We start from the raw sequence: 12,294 nt of genomic DNA on the forward strand, positions 1-12,294 counted from the left end.
TTTCACTCTAGCAGGCCTACTCGTCGAGTCGAGGCTCCTCGACTCGTTGAGTAGATTTCAAGTCCCGCGTCCAACATATCCAATTCCTACTCGACGAGTTTGGGGCCTCCAACTCGTCGAGTCCCTTAGCAAATGTGAATAATTTCTTATTTAAATACGTACCAGGAAGCGGGCGTTACATCTGTAAACTCGACCTCTTACATGTGCTCGCTCAAATGTAAATCAGTTATGGTTTTCTAAATATGTAAAAGTTTAAGAAATTGATTCAAAAAAGATGGGAAATCGATTTTGTTTGCAGGTGAATGTATGATAGGAATCAATTTTGTTCTTCGGTATCAGAGGAAAGAAGGAGAGGTTACTTGAAGATGGAGGCAAGTGGCAAATGCTTGATGACGGAGACAAGTTGTGGTATAAAACATTGATTTTGTGTGAAACAAAACATCAAAAACCACAATGTTTCACCTTTTATATCCAAGTGAGAGAGACGATAGGGATGATGGGCAAGTAGTGGTCGGATTGACAGGGTCGTCGTTGTGACTTGTGAGTCACTGTCGTGATATTTAGGGAACAAAGGTGCAAGGGGTTAGGGTTCCATCACTTATGAAGCAGGTGTGCAGTGGAGATGGAGAATAAGAGATGCAGATCTATGGTGAAAACGGAAAAGGGAGGAGGGAAGCAATCAATAGTAAAATAGAAACCATATTCGTATGAGAGAGATAGAGAAGTAAGGGAGTTGGGTTTGGGGGTGGTAGGGGTGAGCAAAACCGACAAAATCGAAACCGAAGCATAAACCGACGATTTGGATTTAGATTTTTCAAAACCAAAAATTTCAGGTTGGGTTTGGTAACATCGAGAGAAACCGAACCGAACCGAATATTAAGAAATATATGTATTCTTTGAATTATCTATGTATATATACGATTTGCATGAGTTAAAAACACAAATAGAAGTTTAGTCTGATGGTTAAGACGCCATGTTATGATACTAGAGGTCTTTAGTTTGATTCTTATTTGCTACTTTTCATGACTTCTTTAATTTTCCAGCTATACTTCTGTATATTCTTTCTGTGATTTAGAAAAATGTACAAATCATTTATTCAGTGGTTAAGTGTTTGGACATATAAGCGTATATTCTACAACAAGTCTCTAGTTCGAATCCCATCCACTCTTCTTGTCTTTTATGTTGATTTTTATTCTAAATGTTAGTTCGCATCCCACATCGCCCAAATACATAAACATATAAACATTTCTTCTCTTATACTATAAGAAATGCCACTGACTCTCTATCAACATGTAAGGTTATAGTTGGGTTTAGGTTTAAACCAAAAACCGACCCATTGAAAACCGAAAAACCAAACCCATTGGTTTGGGTTTAAATGATTGAAAACCGAAATTAACAGGTTGGGTTCGGTTTTAGCCCAAAACCGACCCAACTCGGCCCATGCACACCCATAGGGGGTGGGACCTGATTGATTTTTTTGATTAAATTAGATTTAAATAATAAATAAATCTGAAAATAAAATTATAAGGGTAAAATTATATTTTTAATTTAGTAGGGACCACATGCACAACAAAATTACATTTTAGGGACCGTCCGAGTTAAGAAAAAGAATTAGGGACCAAACGTGTAGATTACTCCAAACCACAGGGACCATTCATGTAATTTACTCTAAGTTTTATGTTTTCATCATGTTCAATTCTTTAATATTAGTTTTATAAAAAAAATTAAGTAATTTATTTATAAAAATAAAGTTTCTTGAAATATCCAAATATTATTAAAAAACCACATAAAAAATTATACAAACTAATTTATAAAAAGAATTGCAATATGATGACTATTTGTTTTATTTATTGTCCCATCTATATCTAAAATATATACTTTTAAGTAAAAATCAAATGGAAATAAAGTGTTTTCGATTTTGATCTCAATTTACCCGTATATACTAATTGAAAACCCTACATTTTTCTTTTGTTTCCCATCCCATTTCCCCGGATTCAGATTTCAATGATGATTCGTTGATGAAGATGTTATTTTTATTTTTCTTGAAACATCAAGAGCTCTTTTAGATGAATTATAGTTTCTCATTTCAACATATATTCCATTGATGATTGCACGCCAACTGATTTCCAAATGCATCCACGCTAAAAGTGTGTTAAACTTCCATTCGTTTCAAGATGGGCACCAACTATTCGTTCAAATTCCGCAACCAAACCTCGACTATCTCCACCACTCCATGCTTGATCTTTTGCACCAAAACCGCGCATTTCAAGCTCTTGAAATCTTCAAGAAACAGATTCGGGAAATGGGTGTTTTGCACCTCATCCCACTCCCCATTCTCTGCAACACCGGAATCCCAATTCCATTCCCAACCCTGCTCGGAATCCGCCGCATCAACCCCTCGTCCGCCTCCAACCGCCCTGTGAATGCTTGTTCTCCGTAGCTTCCTTCTTGGCTATAACCTGAAAGCATGGCGTTCCATGAGACTAAATCTTTCATTGGCATTTCATCGAACACCTTTTCTGCGTTTGCGATGAAACCTTCACTTTGCATTCCGGTTTTCAGAACAAGAGAGTGTAACTGAATTCCGAAGAGAAATTCTTCACAATCTGCACAATGTGTCAGTGCAGAAGTGTAAGTTACTGCATCGAACGTAACCCCTATATGATTCATTCGACAAGCAAAACTCAGAGCATCGTTACTGTTGTTAATCCCTGAGAGTAAGGTGTTCCATGAAACGATGTCTGGGTTGATCAATTTCTCGAAAATAACGATAGCACGATCGATTTGTCCGGCTTTGGAGTACATGTGCATCAAAGAATTGGAGACGGAAAGAAATGAATTTGTATGCGGAGAATGGGGAGTGGGATGAGGTGGCAAGGATTAGGAAATCAATGAAAGAGAGGAATGTGAAGAAAGTTGTTGGGTTGAGTTGGGTAGATGTGTGTGATGTGGGTGGATATGCATCGACTCATGTGTTTTCATCCAATGATATGTCGCATCCACGAATGGTGGAGATTTATTGGATGGTGGGGGTTTTAGGGGTGGAAATTAGATTTTTAAAGGGATGATGTTATGGAGAAAGTTGAGTTTTTATATATAGGTTTTTTGGTTTTTAAAAAATGATTGAATTGAAAGTTTTATGTTATTGTAGAGGGAATTTGGTGTTTTTTTAGTTTGAGGAAGATTTATTAGGTATGAAATTGTTTAAAGATTTGAGATAGTTTAATAAGAGCATCTCCGAGCATTAATCTTTTCTATAACATTTTAGTTTTGCGACCACTTAGTTACACTAACATTATCAAACAAAAAGTTATTAGTTTAAATCATCTCTAATCATTGACCATTAAAAAGCTTTTTATGAAATTAAGGGTTCGTTTGTTTCACCTCTTAACAATTCAATTAAGAAGTAGCTTTCGAACCATTAAACATTCATGGCGTTTGGCTAGTTAAAATAACACATCTTGATCGATAATAGGCTCAAAATTATATCTAAATCGATAAGAGGTGTGACAATTGGTGAAATTAGAATATCTTAGATAGTGTTTTAGTTTCATTTCTTTTTCTCAACTATAGCATTCAACTTTCAGTGTGATGTCGATTTTGCACTTTTCTTTCATTCCGTCAATTATTGCATCCAACATTCATGTTAATGTTGATTATAACATTTTATTTTTATTTATCAGTCATATTTTTCAACTTTCATGTTATTATAGATTATAGCATTTTACTTTCATTTTTCTTATTATAGCATTTAGCTTTCATCTTAATGTTAACTATAACAATTTACTTTCATTTTTTCCAATTATAGCATTAACTTTCAATTTCATGTCGATTATAGCATTCTACTTTTGTTTTTTTTAATTATAGCATTCAAATTTCAGTTTCATGTCGATTATAGCATTTTACTTTCATTTGTTCAATTATAGCATTTTACTTTCATTTTAAAGTCAATTACAACATTTTACTTTCATTTTTTTGAATTATAGCATTCAACTTCCATATTATGTCGATTATAATAGTTTACTTTTGATTTTTTTTCAATTATAGCGTTCAACTTTCATTTTAATGTTGATTATTGCGGTTTATTTTCATTGTTTTTTTTCTTTTCTATCATAACATTTAACTTTCATGTTAATGTCGATTATAACATTTTAGTTTCATTTTTTCAGTTATAGAGTTTAGACAAAACTGTAAAAATGGTCCCTATGGTTTCTTATTTTATGTGGTTATGGTCCAAACGTTTGAAAAGTTGCAGATTTGGTCCTTTTCAACAAATTTTATTGTGGTTTTGGTCCATCATCCGTTAAGTTTAACTCGTTGTCTGTTAACTTTTTTAAATTGACAATTTTACCCCCAAGGACCATTTTCGCAGTTTTGTCTTTTACCATACTATAAGGACCATTTTTGCATACATTCTTTTTTATTTTATTAAAGTATTATATATTAATAAGTATTATTTTTAATATATAATATTATATATTAATAAATATTGTTTTATTGGATTATTAATTTATTTTAGTTGATTTATTATATATCAATACATATAATTTTTAATATATAATATTTATATCATAATAGATATTATATTATTGGTTTATTATTTTTTTTAGTTAATATTTTTAATTCTTTTTTTTTAAATTATTTTTTATTGGGATATTACTTTTAATTTATTATTTTCTTTATATACTAAATATTTTTTATTGGATTATTAATTTATTTTAGTTAATTCTTTTTAAAAAAAAACTTTGTCGAATTAATTCTTTTTTATTGAATTATTATATATCAATACATATAGTTTTTGATATATAGTATTTATATCATAATAAATATTATATTATTGGATTATTATTTTCTTTTAGTTAATTTTTGTAATTTCTTATTTTTAAACTATTTTTTATTGGATTATTACTTTTAATTTATTATTTTCTTCATATACTAAATATTTTTTTTTTTGGATTATTAATTTATAATAATAGTTCTTGTTAATTTTATTGGTTCCACCACAAAGTAGTGAGATACGTAAAATCGTCGTCTCTCATCATCGAAATCGTTAGGATCACTGCCAAACACTTATATTTCATGTAGCTTATAATGAGAAACCATAGGGAAAATACTGCCACCATCACTCGGTCACCACCACCAATTATAATTGTTATAGGGTTTTGTTGCGCATTATGCGGGATATTTTGAGAACAAAGATACGATGCGCAGGGACAAGGTTCGAAAACTCAAACCTTGAGTTAATGCGTAAGATCAATGTCTGCTTCTGATTAAGTGTTCCAGTCAAGTCTGGCAAGAATAATTAATGCACAGACGGATACACTATCTCGGAACATCTCTTCATCTCCGTAGCACGAAACCCACTCCGGACTTCAACTACCATTTTGTACCCTAACCATTTCGGACATAAGTCTGACTTCGGAACAACAGAAGTTAGAGATTGCTAGAGGTTCACTTTCAGGTTCCAACAGATATGAAGGATTCCAGTGGATTATGAAGAGGTTGTCGCAGGTAGCTACCAACAACGCTGGATGGAACAGGGTAGGGTATCTATTGAACCTCCGAAGAAGAGTTTTGGAGGTGATCCTGCCAAATTTTGACGATGATAAGCGACACTTTTACGTATTTCAGCGACTTTGTGGTGAAACTAATAAAATTAAAAAGAATTAATAGTATACATTAAAAATAAAATAATAATCCAATAAGATAATATTTGTTATATTAAAAAAATAATAAATTAAAAGTAATAATTCAAAAAATTAATATTTCAAAAAAACAAAAAAGAAATTACAAAAATTAATAATCCAATAATGTATTATTTATTATGATATAAATATTATATATTAAAAATAATATTTATTGGTATATAATAATCTAATAAAAAAGAATTGCTCCAACAAAAAAGAAATTATAAAAAGCATCAACTAAAAGAAATTTATAATCCAATAAAATAATGTTTTGTAATATATAATAATCCCATAATATAATATTTATTATGATATAACTATTATATATTAGAAACTATATGTACCAATATATAATATTTTAATAAAAAAAATTACTTCGACAAAAAAAATTAAAAAAATAGAATTAATTAAATAAATTAATAATTCAATAAAACAATATTTAGTATATGAAGAAAATAATAAATTAAAAGTAATAATCCAATAAAAAAATAATTAAAAAAAGGAATTACAAAAATTAACTAAAAAAATTAATAATTCAATTATATAATATTTATTATGATATAAATAGTATATATTAAAACCTATATGTATTGATATATAATAATTCAATAAAAAAGAATTGCTCCAATAAAAAAAATTAAAAATCAACTAAAATAAATTAATAATCCAATAAAACATTATTTATTAATATATAATATTATATATTAAAAATAATATCTATTAATATATAATACTTCAATAAGTAAAAAAGAATGTATGCAAAAATGGTCCTTATAGTATGGTAAAAGACAAAACTGCGAAAATGGTCCCTGGGGGTAAAATTGTCATTTTAAAGAAGTTAACAGCCAACCAGTTAAACTTAACGGATGATGGACCAAAACCACAACAAAACTTGTTGAAAAGGACCAAATCTGCAACTTTTCAAACGTTTGGACCGTAACCACATAAAATGAGAAACCACATGCACCATTTTTACAGTTTTGTCTAGAGTTTAGCTTTCATTTTCATGACGATTATAACATTTTAATGTCAACTATAGCATTTTCTTATTTTAATGTGAATTATATCATTATAATTTTATTTTATTATCGTTCACGTCATTTAACTTTCATTTTAACGTGAATTATAATATTTTACTTTAATTTTTTTACCCTACAGATCATTAGGCACATGAACTTTTAATTATGTATTATATTATTGGTTATTTCTGATTTGGTATTTTAATATTTTGGTAGTTCTGCTGGATTTAGAAATGGTCGATATTTTAGTTTTTTAAAGTTGTATATTTTATGGAAATTCATGTTTAAGTATTTAATATTCCAAGTGGTTTCTTTTTATTTATCTATAGATATTTGTATAATAATGAATTTCTCTCACCATCAAAGATCAAGTATTCATTTTTATAGATTTTTAAATTTGTATATTTTATGGAAATTCATGTTTAATTGTTTAATATTCCAAGTGTTTTTTCAATTATCTATAAATATTTGTACAACTAAGAATTTCTCTAACCATCAAAGATCAAGTATTCCTTTTTATAGATTTTTAAAGTTGTATATTTTATGGAAATTCATGTTTAAGTATTTAATGTAATACATGTCTTTCATGACCAGGTATCATTTCGGAATATATAAAATGATATGAGGCGAGTAGGTGAAATACAGCTTGGAGTCACTTTAAATTGGATATTTGTATTTAGCAAAATGGAGTTGAGAAAGTGATAGATCTTTAAAAGATGAACGCGTAGATATAAAGATCATCGAAAACGGAGTTCGTATGAGAATTTTATGGTCATTTGAAGTTTAGATCGAAGTACGTTGCTATTTTGAGAAAGTCAACGAAGTCAAAGTCAACGGTCAACTTTTGACCATCACGATGTGAAGGTAAGTTGCTCACGACGTGAGAATGAGTAAGTCATGATTACACGTGTCAACCAGAGACTGACACGTGGCGAGACGAAATCCATTCAGTCATCACGACGTGACAATAAATGTGTCACGACGTGAAATGAGGCAAGTCACAAGGACACTTGGCGGGAGAGTGTAACACGTGGTGAAACATGAGTTCTTTTGATTGTCACGACTTGACACATAGATGGTCACGACGTGACCATACCCAATATAAATATATGAGTCTCGAGTCATTTGAGGGAGTTTTGACACGCGAGACCGGAGATGTTGCTTGGGAGTCGTTTGCGGGAGATTACTACGGCGAAAATATATTGTTGTAAGGATGACACGGGATACAGTGAGGTGCTACCATATGGTGAGTTGATAGACAACAAATGATTGAAACCGAAACTGGAATTAGTCTGATAATTAACGAGGTAAGTAACACTACTCTAACATTCATTGATGTGTTATCTGTGATATACATTACATGATTTAAATGATTAAATATTAATGAGTAATTGATTGATATTAAAAAGATTGATTAGTCCGAGAGATTGATATCTGATTAAAAGATTGATCTTGATTGAGAGAAGAAATGACTCGATGGTACGAAGCTCAGCTTAGACTCTTAGTCACACCCTAAACTGCAGACAATGTCATGGCTAAGGTGGCAAACCATAGCCCAAGCCGCACCCACTCCCACCCTCTTCCCACATGCCTAAATAGCAGCACACTATAAAATTCATTAGGGTATAGATCGGAGTAATTTTAGTAGGATACTACTGTAGTAATTGAAAACCCTACATTTTTATATTTCAATTTTCAACAGCCAGTCCCGAAATTGATTGGACCATTGCGACCATCCGACCCTCAACGATCGTACCAAATTTAGTTGCTTCTTTTGCTTCCCATCTCATCAAGTCTAGTAAGCGGATGATGATTGGATATTAAAAGTTCTTTCTTGAAACATCAAGGAGGTCTTTTAGATGAGTTATATGTTTCTCATTTCAACAAATATTCCATTGTTATTTGATTGAACTACTTTGATGATTGCACGCCAACTGATTTCCAAATGCATCCCCGCTAAAAGTGTAGTAAACTTCCGTTCTTTTCAAGATGGGCACCAACTGTTCGTTCAAATTCCTCAACCAAACCTCGAATATCTCCACCACTCCATGCTTGATCTTTTGCACCAAAACCGCTCTTTTCAAGCTCTTGAAATCTTCAAGAAACAGATTCGGGAAGTGGGTGTTACTCATGTCGATGAAGTTTCCACTGCTCTTGCTACCAAGGCATGTCGTGGAGACCCAAAACTTGGGTGTCAAATCCATGGATTTGCATTCACGTCTGGGCTTGATTCGTTTTTATCCGTCTCCAATTCTTTGATGAACATGTACTCCAAAGCCGGACAAATCGACCATGCTATGACTATTTTCGAGAAATTGACCAACCCAGACATCGTTTCATGGAACACCTTACTCTCAGGGTTTAAGAACAATAACGAAGCACTGAGTTTTGCTTGTCGAATGAATCATATAGGGGTTACATTCGATGCAGTGACGTTCACTTCTGCATTAGCACACTGCGCAGATTGTGAAGAATTTCTCTTCGGAATTCAGTTACACTCTCTTGTTCTAAAAACCGGAATGCAAAGTGAAGGTTTCATCGCAAATGCACTTATAACCCTCTACTCAAAATGGGAACGAATAGTGGACGCAGAGAAGGTGTTCGATGAAATGCCAATGAAAGATTTAGTCTCATGGAACGCCATGCTTTCAGGTTATAGCCAAGAAGGAAGCTACGGAGAACAAGCAATCACGGTTTTCATCCACATGATCAGATCAATGATGAATCTTGATCATGTTTCATTCACAAGTGCAGTTTCAGCTTCCGGACATGCAAGAAACTTAAATCTTGGAAAACAAATACATTCTTTAACCATCAAAACCGGATACGAAACTCACGAATCAGTCTCCAATGTTCTGATCTCCACATACTCAAAATGCAACCAAATCCAAGATGCAAAATTAGTATTCGAAAGCATGAAAATTCGCAACGTTGTTTCTTGGACAACAATAATCTCCATAAGTGAAGAAAAAGCTCTATCTTTATTCAACAACATGAGAATGGATAACGTGTATCCAAACGAGGTCACATTCGTTAGCTTAATACACGCCATATGTTCATCCACCATGGTCAAACAAGGTCAAACCATCCACGCGTTATCCATAAAATCAAGCTTCATCTCCGAAACAATCATAGCCAATAGTTTCATCACAATGTACGCGACTTTCAACTCCATACAATCCTCCATCAACATCTTCAAAGAAATCAAACACAAAGTCACCATTTCATGGAACGCATTAATCTCCGGTTTCACTTTCAACAAGTTATTCCAACAAGCATTAACCACATTCCACTCAATGGATTCAAACCCTAATGAATACACATTCGGTAGTGTCTTAAGTGCAATCGCGTCTTCAGAGTCAATCCCATTGAAATCCGGTCAATGCTCCCATTGTCACTTAACAAAACTCGGATACAACAAAAACTCAATCGTATTAGGAGCTCTTTTAGACATGTATGCAAAACGCGGAAGCATACACGAATCTTGTAAAGTCTTTCGTGAAATCACCAACAAGAATCAAGTGGCATGGACCGCGATCATTTCCGCTCATTCCCGACACGGGAATTACGATTCCGTGATGGAATTGTATCAAGAGATGTTAAACCAATCGTTCGATCCCGATTCCATTACTTTTTTATCGGTGTTAACCTCGTGTGGGCGGAATGGAATGGTGGAGAAGGGAAACGAGGTTTTTAAGTCGATGGTTGAAGTGTATGGAATTGAGCCGAGCACGGAGCATTATTCGTGTATGGTGGATATGTATGGGCGGGCGGGGCGGTTGGAGGCGGCGGAGGAGTTGATGGGGCGGATTCCGGGGGGAATTGGGATTCCGGTGTTGCAGAGTTTGTTGGGGAGTTGTAAAGTGTATGGGGATATGGAGAGGGGGAAGAGGGTGGGGGAGGATTTGTTGAGGATGGAGCCTAAGGAAAGTGGTTCGTATGTTTTGATGTCGAATTTGTATGCGGAGAAAGGGGAGTGGGGTGAGGTGGCAAGGATTAGGAAAGGGATGAGAGATTTGAATGTGAAGAAACTTGTGGGGTTGAGTTGGGCTGATGTGGGGGAGCTCGGGTCGGATCATATGTTTTCATCGGATGATATGTCACATCCACAAACGGTTGAGATTTATTGGATGGCTGGGGTTTTGGGGGTGGGGATTAAATCTTTAAAGGTGAATGATGATGTTATTGAGGAAGTGAAGTTTTTATAGAGATATTGTTTTTTCTTTGTTTTGATATTGGAAGATGATTAAATTAAAATTCTTAGAGTACGTTTGGAATTTCAAGGCATTTGATTGCATTGATTTGATTGAAAGAAAATCGAACGGAACTAATTTATATATAGCAAGCGTAATTTTAATCTTTTAATAAAAAAAATGAAAATAAAATGTAATTTCAAGAAACCTAACAAGATTGGAATTTCATATTATTTTGTCGCATGAATCTTAGATATGAAAATCAAGACTGTGGATTTGAGATAGTTTTAAAACAAAAAATAAATAAATAAAAAGAAAATATAATGGAATTTATATATAGGAAGGGTAATTTTGGTCTTTTAATAAAAAATAAATAAATCAAGACTGCAATAAAGTCCCTACATATTAGAAACAATCATTTGAGAAAAAAAGTTGTAAAAAAAACTAAAATTAGGATGAATTCATAATAAAATTCTAAGATTTGGGCAAAAAGATAAAGTTTGGACCAAATTTATAACAAAATTTAAAATCTGGGTCAAAAGTGTAAATTTTGGACCAAATTTGTAATAAATTTTGAAATATGGGCCAAAAATGTAATTTTTAAAAGTTGGATAACCTGCTGACCGGGTCAAAGAATTAAATTGAATACGATTACCGGAATTTGGGACTTAATTGAATAAAAAAATAATATAGAGACTAAATCGATTATGAGGCCAATATGCAGGGACTTTATTGCAGTTTTCTCATTAAGAAACCTAACAAGATTATAATTTGATATTATTTTGTCGCATGAATCTTAGATATTAAAATACTAGTATTATTAATTAAGACTACGGACGGATTTGACTTTTGAGATGGTTTTAAAAAACCAAATTATCGTGGACGGCAGGATTAGAACCTGCGCGGGCAAAGCCCACATGATTTCTAGTCATGCCAGATAACCACTCCGGAACGTCCACACCATCTATTTAATATCTTACTGGATAATATAAAACCAAGCTTCGAAAGCTAGATAACTAACAAAACCTTGTTTTCTCTCTTCATATTCCCCAAGTGAATCGCATAAAATCTCTGTCCTTAAACCATACTACTTAATGGAAAATGTAACTCCCTTCTATCCATATTAATTCATACAAAATAAGATTTATTTTTATGAAGTTCCAATTATTGAAATTTTGAAATCTCCTATGTTTTCCAATGTTATAAAATGAATGCTGGAATTTTAGGATTTAAACTGAAAGTAAAATGCCATAAAATGAAAGTAATTTACAGAAGTAACTACTGTAAAATGAAAGTAAAATATATTTTGACAGCTTTTTGTAGTCTTTCGACCCATTTGTAATCTTTGATCCAACTATCTATGTGGAAGCCAAATTGTTGTAAAGGCTAAACATG

The 12,294-nt window shown here is 32.6% G+C and overlaps 1 protein-coding gene across 1 annotated transcript; it reads left to right on the plus strand.

Annotated features, from left to right (window-relative positions):
* Nucleotides 1-8,156: 8,156 nt before the first annotated feature.
* On the plus strand, nt 8,157-10,989 carry LOC145117817 (Pentatricopeptide repeat (PPR) superfamily protein). Its single transcript, XM_079054147.1, has one exon. It carries the CDS (start codon nt 8,626-8,628, stop codon nt 10,912-10,914), a length of 2,289 nt encoding a protein of 762 aa, XP_078910273.1. The 5' UTR covers nt 8,157-8,625; the 3' UTR covers nt 10,915-10,989.
* Nucleotides 10,990-12,294: the final 1,305 nt, after the last annotated feature.

This window comes from Lactuca virosa, chromosome 5, assembly GCF_052849685.1.
Source record: "Lactuca virosa cultivar CGN04683 chromosome 5, Lactuca_virosa_CGN04683_v6, whole genome shotgun sequence".
Classification (NCBI taxonomy): domain Eukaryota; kingdom Viridiplantae; phylum Streptophyta; class Magnoliopsida; order Asterales; family Asteraceae; genus Lactuca; species Lactuca virosa.

Bases quoted from the DNA above. Each gene is read 5' to 3' on its own strand.
- LOC145117817 (XM_079054147.1), top strand. From the start codon at position 8,626: ATGATTGCACGCCAACTGATTTCCAAATGCATCCCCGCTAAAAGTGTA.